This window comes from Hydra vulgaris, chromosome 04 (assembly GCF_038396675.1).
Source record: "Hydra vulgaris chromosome 04, alternate assembly HydraT2T_AEP".
Lineage (NCBI taxonomy): Eukaryota > Metazoa > Cnidaria > Hydrozoa > Anthoathecata > Hydridae > Hydra > Hydra vulgaris.
This window is the reverse complement of record NC_088923.1, coordinates 10362501-10376466: the sequence shown is the minus strand read 5'-3', so window position 1 is coordinate 10376466 and position 13966 is coordinate 10362501. Positions and strand designations below refer to the sequence as shown.

General features: G+C 26.7%; 1 protein-coding gene across 1 annotated transcript in view; it reads right to left on the bottom strand.

Moving 5' to 3' along the window:
* LOC100202852 (DDB1- and CUL4-associated factor 13) overlaps positions 1 to 13966 on the bottom strand; it is a 50771-nt gene that overhangs the window by 36126 nt on the left and 679 nt on the right. Inside the window, exons 2-5 of the mRNA XM_065795411.1 lie at positions 13844 to 13899; positions 5136 to 5187; positions 619 to 712; positions 82 to 224 (exon numbers count right to left, since the gene is read on the bottom strand). Coding sequence (XP_065651483.1) covers positions 82 to 224; positions 619 to 712; positions 5136 to 5187; positions 13844 to 13899 — 345 coding nt within the window. The remainder of the gene's footprint in view (positions 1 to 81; positions 225 to 618; positions 713 to 5135; positions 5188 to 13843; positions 13900 to 13966) is intronic.

Sequence of the window (13966 nt, the reverse complement as noted above, 5' to 3'; positions counted from 1 at the left end):
TCTATATATAACATTAAGTGCAAATTTGTTTTGATTATGAGAGCAAAAATATTGTAAACTATAAAAATAAAACATCGATACCTCAATAGGATTAAATTTTACACTGTGAACTGTATCAACTCCCCAAGAATATGTTTGAACAGGTATAGATCTATTTTCATCCCAGATTTCAACTGCCTCTCCACATGTTGCAAATGTAGCATTTTTACCATGATGATGTATTCCTATAAAATGATACAAAGTTAAATATTTATTAACAAAAAATTAAAATCAAATAAAAAATTTTTTATTAATTTTTACAAAAATATTCTATTTGATATTAATATAATAAATAATTACATACAGAATAAATTAATACTTTTATATTTTAAATAATTTATATATAAACTAATAATTACATACAAAACAAATTAATAAATTAATTAGCTTTATAATAAAAAATATATAACAAATTAAAAAATAACTTATTTATTTACTATTATATGCAATATAAATTAAACATTAAATAGTAAATAAAAATAAATTAAAATAATTGTCTAATTACAAATACATTATTTTTAAACCACTAAATAAACTAAGGGTAGACCTAAGAATTTCTTCTATTTTTAAAAAAGTTACCTGTCATCATTTTTGAGTGAAGATATGTTGAAATTGGTTCTATCATTTCATTATGGTCAACATCCCATTGTTTGATTGTTTTATCATCACCAACCTTATAACAAAAATTTTTAATTAAAAAAAATATATATTTTTAAATTTTTTAAAAAATAGATAAGAACAACAAAAGAAGTAGCTTCCTCCATTGTAGTGGCATCCTTGCTTCCCCCCCCCCCTCTTGGCCAAGGAGGTTACTACATTCAAGGATGTTTTTTAAAATTTAATGCCAGAAGATCATTTAGCTAGTTAGTTGAGACTAGTTAATTGAGTTGCCTTTCTTATAAATGTCGCATATATGACATTGTCAAATGTCACGCCAGATCATATATTAAAATACTATATGATTTGACATGACACTTGACAAAAACTTTGTACACAATGTTTGAACTGTTTCAAACATTTATTATTCATATTAACTAGAGATGTAACGAACATTTGGTGACTATTCGGTATTCAATTAATTAAGCTACTTTTTTTACTATTTGGTATTCAGCTGAATATTGCAAACTATTTGGCTAAATACCAAATACCAGATTGTAACGAAAAAAATGCAGAAAAAGGGATTACATACAGCTATTTTTTTGTAATTTATTATTTTTAAAAATACTTGGCATATTTGATACTTAAAATCTAAGGTCTTTTCTTTTCAACATCTTCATATGTGGGCATTTTTTTTTGTGAGATAGACCTTTTCATAAATATCTCCGACAGAGAACAGAGATTTTTCAAAGCAAGGCAGTGCTTGTCATGATCAAAATCAACTCAGGGTTTATAAATACTATAACAACTATAGCTATTATTTTTAAAGAGTGAAATGATTTAGTATTTTCTTCATAATAAATTTAAACTTTTAACCAGTATGTTATTGTTTCTAGAATAGTAGTATACGCATATTAAATAAAATATTGGGTTGTTCTCATTTGAAAAGACTGCAAACGCTTTTGACATACTTGAGGAGATTTTAATATCTTGATGACATTTTTATTAAAAACCTCAATTCTTTTAAAAAAACTCAAGTTATAATACTAAAAAGTTTATTTTGAAAATATAAATTGTTTAAATGACATCATCCTTAACAGTCATTTCCAAAACATTAACTATATGATCATTTATTTTATTATTAATATTTTTATTAATATTATTCTTATTATATATTAATTTTTAATGTAATGATAAGAAAATATACATCTCGTTGTGGTTAAATTACATCAACAAATTCTTCTCTACGGTTTCATGTTTTTTTATTTGTTGTTGTTGTATTGTTGCTGCTTTTTTGTGTTTTTTGTGATTATTTTTTTTCAGGCGAAAAAACTGATATTTGTTGGAACTCTAATTCCATACACAAAATCAAAAAACATTAATAAGTAAAACATTCCACCCCAGCTGATATTATGAATAGATACTGTTTTTATTTTGGTTAATTATAATACTAGTTTAAATACCTAAAAGATGTGAAGCGTTTTATTGTCTTTTTTTTGGTTGTTTTTTTGGCAAAAAACGCAGGGGTTTTTTATTTTTTCTGGAAATTCATATTTTAATTTCAGATTTAAATAAGTCAATTAATACTAAAATTTACTTGTTTTTTCTAAAGTTCTTTTTATTTTGGTATGCTTAAAGGTTATAAGGTTAGAGCAACCCTGCAAAAAACTTCTTAGATAATTTTATCTTCCTCAATTTTAATTAATTTATTTTAGTGTTATATATGACACAATAAACATTGTTTATTCACATTTATTATATGTAAATACATTTAGTATTTGATATATTTATTTACATATATATATATATATACATATATATATATATATATATATACATATATATATATATATATATATATATATATATATATATATATATATATATATATATATATATATATATATATATATATATATATATATATACTTTTTATTCTGATTCACTCCCAACAAGGCTGCAAGCAACCACTATTGAGTTTGGAGTTACTAGGAAAAAAAAAGAATAGAGTTATAGAGCAAGTAAATGGTTGACAGAAGGCTTAAAGAATTGTAGGTTGTATGACTCAGGAAAACATAAAGAAGGGAGAGAGTTCCAAGAGGGTTGAAATGTGGAGGAAAAAACTAGACAAATAAAAGTTTTTAGAGTATGCAGGGACAGATGCAGTAAACAAATGAGATATTTTTTTTATAACTCACCTCCCCAAGGCCGAGAAGGCCACTACAGATGAGGAGGCTACTTGTAGTTATAACCCTCTCTCAACTCTATAACTCCAAAACACGAACCTTGACGAACAAGGCCCCTGCGCAGAGAAACAAGTTGAGCGCTGTACTACCAGGGACGTGGTGAGAATTAAATGCGGAACTTATCGCTCATGAAGCGAGCGTTCTACCACTACTGCATATAACATACACTTATCTAATTTTTTTCTTCAACAGCTTGTTTCTCTATCAGTAGGTCCATCAGGATCATATATATATATATATATATATATATATATATATATATATATATATATATATATATATATATATATATATATATATATATATATATATATATATATATATATATATATATATATATACATATAACCCCTTTAGATAAAAAATCAGCATGCAGTGTTTGGTTATGCTGTGTTTATTTTTTGTGATTAATTTAAGCCTAATTTCAGTTTATATCCTGTGGTTATTTTTTGTGTCTATTATTATGTGGTTATTTTTTGTGTCTATGGTATTTTTGTGTTTAAGTTGTGGTTATTTTTTGTGTCTATATGCTGTGGTTATTTTTTGTGATTAATTTAAGCCTAATTTAAGTTTAATTGTCCAAGGGGGTTTTAAGGCATCACAATCTCTATATATACATAAATATATATATATATAGAGAGAGAAAGAATATCTTTAAATTATTGAGTGATTTCTTTTTGATCTTCTTGTTGGTAAGCAATTATGATTAATAAATCAATTAAGCTCTCCATACTGGAGGCAGAAATAAAGCTTTAGTTGCCCATTTATTTATAACTTTAATTTAAATTAGCAAAATGGAAAAAGTTAAATGTTCTTTTTGCCATAGCATGTCTAAAAATTGTTCTTGAACAACTAAGCATTTTGAAAAATGTACTGATGTAATAAAAATGTTATGAAAATGATGTAAAGGAAAATGCAGACTTAAAAATAATGGATAAATAAATTACGAATCATAAAATGTGGTGGTTAGGAGGTCTGGGAAACTCTGTAAATAATAATTCAAAATTTTTTAATTTTCCTTGAAATTAAGTATAGTATAGGGCTTTTTTTAAAGGGGCCTACTAGAGATATATATTTTTTTGACAAATATAAAAAAACAAATAATGTAAGACTAAATTATTACACAATATACAAATCCTCAAAAAATCATATAATTTTGATAGATTGCTTATTTCTTTGAGGATTTGAAGTTTGATATTAAATTGGCATGGTATTAAATGCTAATATATTTACATTATAAAAATTAAAATGGTAATTTTTTTATAGGATAAGAATAATTTATATATATATATATATATATATATATATATATATATATATATATATATATATATATATATATATATATATATATATATATATATATATATACACACACATATATATATATGAGTGCAAGACAGTTGTTAGAAAGTACAACATGACAAATGAACATTTCCATACAGTATGCCTAGATTTATAACTTACTTATAGCTAATTTAATTTTTTATTAAAAATAAGTTAAATTGGTGTTTATATTTGTAATTTTACTTTTAATGATCATATACTAAAAATATACTAGAATAAAAAACTATTCCAAAATTTATGTTAAAAAACAATAAAAAACTGCTAAAAAAAAAGAAGCAGAAAAACACAAAAAAAAAAAAAAAATTTTTTAACCAAAAAAATACAAACATGTTTTGTTGCTTTTGCGTTTTAACATTATTAATGTCTTTATCATTAAAACCATTGTTATCTTGGTTTTTATTATTAATATAAATGAATATTAAAGAAAAATATTGTAATATATATATATATATATATATATATATATATATATATATATATATATATATATATATATATATAAACATTTATATATATATATATAAACATTTATATATATATATATAAATGTTTACATTTTAACAAACAAAGCCTTGTTTCAAGGAGTAGATAATAAAAAGCTCTATTGGTTTATTTGCTTTGATTTACATTACACCGAATATTCAATACTTCGACCAGGTGTCTAGCAGAATATTCGGTACTCAGCAAAATCACGATTCATGACATCTCTAATATTAACTTTTATTGATTTTGATTTTATATTTTATATTTCAGTCCTCAATCATTGATCTGTATATTTTCCAGTTGCATAAACATTTAATACTAATATTTAATATATAAAATTAGTCAAAAAATAATAAAATCTAACAAAAGTAATAATAATATTAAAGTTTTAAAATTGCAGTTTTTAATAACATTTATACTTACAGAAAATAATTTTTGACCAGAAGGACTAAATGTTATACCTCTAACAAAACCACTAAAAGAAAAAAAAATCTCCAATTCATAATGAACTTTATTACAATAAACTGTAAAAGATTTTATATTTATATATTCATGTTGCTATATACATACATTGCTTCAAAAGTATAAATGTTGCTTAACAATAAAAAATATGTTTTTCTCATATTTGCTACTAGAGGTTTTTAAAATTGTCCTGATATTTTTTTATATGTATGTGAATGTTTAGCAAAAAGCAGATATTACATGAGATCATGAAAGGTACCATATCATTGATAGCTTACACAAATCATTTTGGAATTTCCATGGGTGAATTACTTTAGCAAAATGGTTAGGAGGTAGAAAAACGGTGATGCTTTTTGCTGTTCCCAGAGTAAGGAGAGAGCCAAGGAAACATCATAATGACTGTTTTATAATTATACTTCTCATCATACTCTTCAAAAGTATTTCATTTCATTTCATTCAACACGAATGATTTACTATGCTTTAATTTTTTAATGAAGTTTTGATTGCTACTGTTATTTATGTCTATGTTAAAATTGCTATATGTTGTTTTTTCATTCTTCCATTCTTTTTGAACAAATTACAGGGTAGTCCAAAAGTCACGAAACCATTTAAAATAAAAATAAACTTTTATTTTTATTTTTTATTTTTTCTCAGTTCGATTTCATCATTTTAAAAACAGAAACCACTTTTTTAGAAGTTAATTTTTTTTGATTTTGAAAATAATCAAAACATCCTTTAAACTTCTACCATTTTACTTGTCACGCTGATGCGCTTCATTACGGCAGGTCATGGTATAAACCATGACCATGGTATAAACCAACTTCTTTATGAATGTTGGCCTTCAATCGTTGAATAGTTCTAAGTTTATTGTAGTATACTCTACCTTATAAATACCCCTATATAAATAATTCTGGAACTGTTAAATTAGGTGACGCTAGTTGATTTCAGAATTGAAATTCCATTTTTCATTCAGGAAAGATGAGGACAATTCATCTCAAGAGTCAGCAAAAGTAGCAAAGACATGGAAATAAATATCCAACACTGGTACAGAAGAAGGAAGATTAAAATGTCAAAGAACCTCTTAAAAATTAATTATTCAAAATTATAGCAATTTTAAGATGCTTGTTTTCTTGCTTGGCTTGCAAGCGGAATACAAAAAGTATACTTGATTCCTTCGCTTATAGGACAGCAGGGCTGATGATAATCATTACAAGAAAGCTCATAGACCCCCACAAATAAAACTACAGCCAGGATAGTTCAATGTTCTTAAACTGCTTTTAGTAGATTCCAACAAAGTCTTATTATCCAACTTAATATTAAACAAAATTTCATAAAATTTTGTTTAATATTAAGTTGAATATTAAGGTTCCCAGCAATGAATGATAATCCAAGCACATGTAAAGTAGAGGACTCAGTGAGAAGGTTGCCATTCTTTAAAATAGAAGGTAAAATTCACAAGCCACTGCAGGCATCAATAGTAGATGACCAGGGTTGAGATTTAAACAGGGTTTGATAAAAGATATTTGACTGAGTTTGATAAAAGCCAGGGCTAGGTTTGTGACCTGGGGCTGTATTTATATTGATAAATTTGAAAAAAAAAATTTTTAATTTGAAATTCATGTTATATATATATATATATATATATACATATATATATATATATAGTAGTGTGCAAAAGTAACTGGACAAGAGCATAACTTGAGATGACTTTTAAATGAAAAGTCCAATTTCTTTCAATTTTCACTGAAATGTCAAAAAATTGATTACACATCTAAAAACAAACGAATTTTTACTAAATCTAAGCAATCTAATCTTAAAAGTTAATTTAATTGAAATTTTTTTTTTTCGTATAATTTTGCGCGTGCCAAAGTATCCGGACAAAAAAAAAAAACTTGAATAAGATTTTTTTTTTAAACATTTTTTAAATTGAAAATGCTTTGTTTTAAAGTATTGCTTTAGTAGTTTGTCGGGAAGCTCTTAACATTAATTACTGCTTGACAGTGACAAAGCATTGAGTCCACAAGCTTCATAATCACAATAATTTTGATTTTTCCCACTCTTTTTTCAGAGTATTCAATAAATCATGTTTACTTGTTACTTTTTGACCTGAAATTTGTTGATCAATGAGCTGACATAGACATTTAATAGAATTAAGGTCAGGACTTTGTTAAGGCTATTCGATTAATCGAATTTCATTGGTTTTAAAAAAGTTTTTCACAAGGGTTGAAGTGTACTTTGGGTCATTGTCCTTCTAAAACACCCTTCCTCGAGGCATTTTGTCTTTAGCATGTGGTAGCATAACATTCTTAACTACATATTTGTACATATTTTTGTCCATTATGCCATCAATCAAGTGGATAGGACCGATACAATCTCTATTCAAGTTAGCCCAGTTCATAATGTTTTGACTTCTGTGCTTTACTGTTGGTAGCTGGTATTTAGGATCATTTTTATGGCCTTTTGGTCGACGGACATATCTAATATTATCAGATCTAAATAACATAAACTTAAATTCATCACTAAAAAGTACTTTCAATCACTGTTTTCTTGCCCAAATCAAATGTTCATTTGCAAATCTTAAGCATGCTTTTCAATTCTTTATATTAATAAAAAGTTTCTTTGTAGGACGACTTCCAAGTAGATTTGCAGACCTCAAAAGACGTTTGATTGTGTCAACACTAGATTTTACATTATAAAGTTCTTTAATTTCAGCATTTACCAAGACAGCATTTTGCGTGGATCATTTTTCATGATTCGAGGAAGAATATTTCAGCAGGATAATGACCCAAAAGACACTTCAACCCTTTTAAAAGACTTTTAAAAAAACAAAAAAATTCAATTAATGGAATGGCCATAGCAAAGTCCTGACCTTAATTCTATTGAACATCTATGGAAACACATAGATTGACGAACTTCAGGTTGAAAATCAGCAAGTAAATTTGATTTATTGAATATTCTGAAACAAGAATGGCGAAAAATCAAAATTATTGTGATTATGAAGCTGGTGGACTCAATTCCTTGTCACTGAAGCCCTTAGTTTTAATTACTTATAAGCAGTAATTAACGCAAAGGGCTTCCCGACAAAGTACTAAAGCAATACCTTAAAACAAAGCATTTTCAATTTAAAAAATGTTTTAAAAAAAAATCTTATTCAAGTTTTTCTTTTGTCCGCATACTTTTGCACGCATATATTTTAATTAAATGAACTTTTAAGATTAGATTACTTAGATTTAGTAAAAATTCATTTGTTTTTAGATTTGTAATCAAGTTTTTGACATTTCAGTGAAAATTTGAAAGAAATTAGACTTTTCATTTAAAATCTCAAGTTATGCTCTTGTCCGGTTACTTTTGAACGCTTCTGTATATATATATAAACAATTTTAAAATGTATTATACAAAATAGAGTGCTCAATTTTTCTTAAAAAAACAGAGCAATTATAATTTAGTAGAAAATCACTTAATAAAATTTTTTCTTATTTTAAACTGCGTTTCATCAATAAAGACTCATCAGAAAATTTCTGATGAGTCTATATATATATATATATATATATATATATATATATATATATATATATATATATATATATATATATATATATATATATATATATATATATATATATAGAGAGAGAGAGAGAGAGAGAGAGAGAGAGTGAGTGAGAGAGAGAGTGAGTGAGAGAGAGACATACAAATACAAGCCTCGGCGGGAGAAGATGAGCGTGAGAGCAGAGTAAAGCTCTCTTAAAACAAACATGGCAAGCCATGCAAGCTGCTCATCTAAACAGCTCTTACGAGAGCTTTTGGTTTTTGCATGAGGTATCTGTTTATTTATTAAACAATAAAATATAAAAATAAAATGATAAAATTATTATGCAATAATTTAGATTGTAATAATTTTATATTTTATCAATATAATTTAGAGTGTAATAATTTTGTATTTTTCAGTTAGTCCAATCTAATCAAAAAGATTTGCGTTTCAATCGGCGCACTTTTTTAACTTTATTTTTTGCAACAACCGTGTTTTTAAAAAAGTATTGGAATTTATTATGCAATTTGTTTTTATTTTATAAAAATGACTTTTTTCATTTCAGTTACAATGATAGTTATAGTTAGAGCTAAAGTAAGTTAGCTAGAGCTCTTGCTCTCGCTTTCCACTGAGGCCTGTATATATATATATATATATATATATATATATATATATATATATATATATATATATATATATATATATATATATATATATATATATATATATATATATTAGGGTGGTGGTAAAAACAACTTATTTTAAAAATGTCAGCTGACAACCCCTAAATGTGTTTTATATAATAAAATAATACTGGATTTAAAAAATTTTTGAATAAAAAATATTTTTACGGGTGCCACAAGGCCCTTATACATCAAACAGGTTCCTAATATTATAAAAAAAAAAGTTTTTCAAAAGTATATCATGTTGGGGCTCAAATGAAGCAAAATTATGTAAAAATTTCAAAAATAATCATTGTTTTATAAAAAGCAGAGATAAAAAAATTATAATTAAAAAAATCTTATTAAATTCCCCTTTTTTAGTTTTAAATTAAAAAATGTCATTTTCTATTTACTAAAATCTAAAATAATAATATATTTATAAAATGATTCATATTTTTGAAATTTTTATATATTTTTGCATCATTTGAGACCCAACATGACATACTTTTGAAAAACTTTTTTTTTATAATATTAGGAACCTGTTTGATGTATAAGGGCCTTGTGGCACCCGTAAAAATATTTTTTATTCAAAAATTTTTTAAATCCAGTATTATTTTATTATATAAAACACATTTAGGGGTTGTCAGCTGACATTTTTAAAATAAGTTGTTTTTAGCACCACCCTAATATATATATATATACATACATACAAATATATATATATATATATATATATATATATATATATATATATATATATATATATATATAAAATGCAGGGCATATGGCTTACGAAGTAGAGCCTATTATTCAAGAAACAAAATTGAACTTGCAAGAAGCCATTCAATGCCCTATTGAAGAAGCTACACTTACAAACCACATGGCGTCATTTGTCATTGTTTCAGCAAATGAAGTAGTTTCCAAATGTTTTGATGGAAAAGAGGTCCACAAGTTGAAAAAAGATCACAGACAAGTTGAAATCAAGTTTCAAATGACTAATGCGAGCGAAGATATCAGTCAAAAAGCTATTGTTGAAAAAAAAACTGTTCTAGAAAAACTTAATTTAGTACTTGAGAGCACACGCACACCGATATACAACAACATAAGGTGGTTTGATCCAAATCAATGGGGATCCGATGCTCATTTTAAAGAAGTTTTGGATGAAAAAGGATTTTTAATTAAGAATTGTTTAAAAGAATTCAAAAAATTCAAAATTTTTGTCAAGGTAAATTACCTTGCTAAACCAGCTCGCGATATATGGAGCCATACTTTAAAAAGTCGAATGAATGAGTACCCAAACTTATGCAAACTAGCAAGTTTAATCATATGCTTATCTGGGTCGAACTCATCAGTGGAACGAGCCTTTAGTCTCTTGACGATGCTAATGGCAGATCAAAGACTCCGTATTAATCACAAAACACTTAACGCTATCTCGGCCATTAAAATAAATGATCCGAATTTCACTAATAGTGAGAGGGAAAGTGTTATAGAACGTGTTACTGATGTTTTTTTTACAAAAACCACAAACAGCTATTTTTGATCCAATCAGCCTAAAATCTGCTACACAAAAAAAAGATGAACAAGTAGACATAGATTTCGTTGATTCAGATTTAAGCAGTGAAAAGTGAATTGGAATTATCAGAATCGAGTGGAAGTGAAGAAACTGAGTTAGATTTTGAAATTGGAGAAGTTTTGCCATAATTTTTGTAAAACAATTATATATAAATAAAATATAACTATACATGTTACCTTTTTTATCCTATTTATAAAAAAAATAATGTACAGTTGTCTTCATATTATTGCTGTTATTCTAACACTATATTTAATGCAATTGAATTCATTATAAATATATTTTAAAGCAATAAAATAAAATAATATATTTTAAAGCAAGCAAATAAAAAAATTTGAAAAACAATTATTGAAACTTGAAAAGTATCCAACTCATTTACTTTTATTAATAAAAGATTTTTTTTCTAATTAGCTCTCAAACAATTGGCTCTCTAAGTTATTATTTTAGTTCAATTCACAAAATATTTCATATTCAATGACATTTTCATTCAAAAATAGAAGATAAATTTATAAACTTTAGGAAAAAAAAAAAAATTTAAAGTTGTAAAAGCCCGTGCGAGATCATCGAGACGGGCGGCCCTCCTAGCCCGCAAAGTCTATTTGTGACAGGCTTTTCATGGCCTGTGCGGTTTTTACTCCTGCCGAAGCCTGTATATATATATATATATATATATATATATATATATATATATATATATATATATATATATATATATATATATATATATATATATATATCATAGTGTTAACCATGGGTGCCATATATCTATGTGTATATATATACATATATAATTATTTCTCCACCACTCATTAAAAATATTAAAGTAAGGAATATGTATAACAATGGTCAGTGTGGAACAGACTTACCAAAACTTGTATTTTACGGGTCTGGGCAGCTCGTAATAAAATAATGCTGGATTTAAAGATTTTTTGAATAAAAAATAATTTTAGGGGTGCACCAAGACCCTTAAACATCTAATTTTATCAAAAGAAAAATTCTTAAAAAAAGTGTGTCATGTTGGGTATCAAAAGAAGCAAAATTATATGAAAATTTTAAAAATTATACTTATTATATATAAAGATTTTTATAATAGATTTTACTGTGTAATTACTATTTTTTTTACGACTTTAGCAAAAGTTTTTTATGGAGATGTTTTTATAAAATATGATTTTTATCTTTTTTAATTTTTAAATAATTTTCCAACTTTTGAGACCCAACATGACTTACCTATGAAGATTTGATTGGGATGGGGGTACTTCAAGGTTTCATCCTTGATCCTTTATTGTTTTTCATCTATATTAATAAGCTTTCTGACCATTTTGTATCTAAAGTGGCTCTATTTGCTGACAACACACCTATATACTCTTGACAAAAAGTTTTCACTTTTTGATAGCTTAGAACAGGCAGCTGATTTTATCAAAAATTAAAGCTTGCAACTATTTTTTACAATATTGTTGGTATTGCTATATTGATGGCAACTTCTTACTGAGTTCTCTACTTTCTATTGTTTTTGATTATCTTTTAGTACTGACTTCTCATGAAAAACTCACAGCTAAGCCATTGCAAAGTTAGCAGCTTGAAGATTGCTTCTCTTTAATTTGCTTGTCATTTCTTTTTCCCGATTTTATCCTCTACCCCTCCAAATCTCTTAGTCATTCTTGACCATCAATAAATTTTATTCAGGGCTATTTTAACATGATGTACAAGGAAAAAATAAGGAAAACTTAAGCCTTTATTTTGAAGTTTGTAAGACCTAATCCAGTAAAAAGATGCATATCAAAGAATAATTCATCTATTAGGCTGGCACAGATGTATTTTTAATACATTATTTCCAGTTTAGGATGTTGAATGCTGAATGCTGACTCAATGCATGGGTTTTGCTTGTGTCTCTGTTTTTATGACTAGACAACTCATTCTTTTATTTCCTAATGAGAGTACAGCTCTAAATCTCAGTTTTATGGTTCTGAGGCCGGCTGGCAGTCAGGTTTCCTGAACTGTGGTAGCTCTCAGAGAGGCTGACTCCATCAACAGTTAAAAAAAAAAATCAGAGTATTAACAGCGCCATGTTGCGCACATGGGTGGTGTCCCTGTTCGTACTTTTAGTGTGCATTGTCAAGGCCACATTTGGAGCCCTTTGTTATGGCTTAGGGTTTATTAATAGTAATGAGGCAATTGCTTGGACTGCAAAATAGTGTACTGAGCACAATCTATGCCTTGAGTCAAGTTCTTTAACAAATTTAAAATGAGTAAAGTACCAAAAACTATAAAACAAAAAAAACCATTGTCATCACCAAGTTCTCTAAGCCTGTCATTCACTAATTTTTGAGGTCTTCGAAGTAACTTTTCTTCTGTTGAGCCTTATCTCTTGCAAAGTTCACCAGACCTACTTGCTCTTTGTGAAACTAATTTGAGTCTCATCTTGTGATCTTAGTGTTGATGGTTATCTACTTTTAATTCGTAAAGACTCCAATAGTCACATGCCTGGCCTGGGCATTTACATTCGTAAGAATTCACCCATTTGTCTGGAAACTAGGTTTGAATCCATAGACTATTCTTTTATGTGCTTTTGATTAGCACCACTTAAACCTATGGAGTTTTTTTAATGCAGTAATATATCTAAAGTTTTGTTTTATTTTTATTATCCTACCATGTCCCTGGTAGTACTGTGCTTAACTTGTTTCTCTGTGCAGCCTTGTTCATCAAGGTTTGTATTTCGGAGTTATAGTTGAGAGAGGGTTATAACCATAAGTAGCCTCCTCATCTGTAGTGGCCTTCTTGGCTTGGGGAGGTGAATTAAAAATAAACTATTGTTTTAGAATCTGTTACATATATAAACATGTATTAAATGAGCAGAAAAATAAGAAAACCAAATATAAACAATTCTGGTTCTACAGTTTATAAAACTAAAAACCTGTGTGCTGTAACAGTTTTTTGACATGATCTTGTTTGCAGATGCCAAAATTTTATCTAAAATCAACATATTAAAATTTGATCATCTTACTTTTTGATGGAAAAAAAATGGAAAATGTAGGAA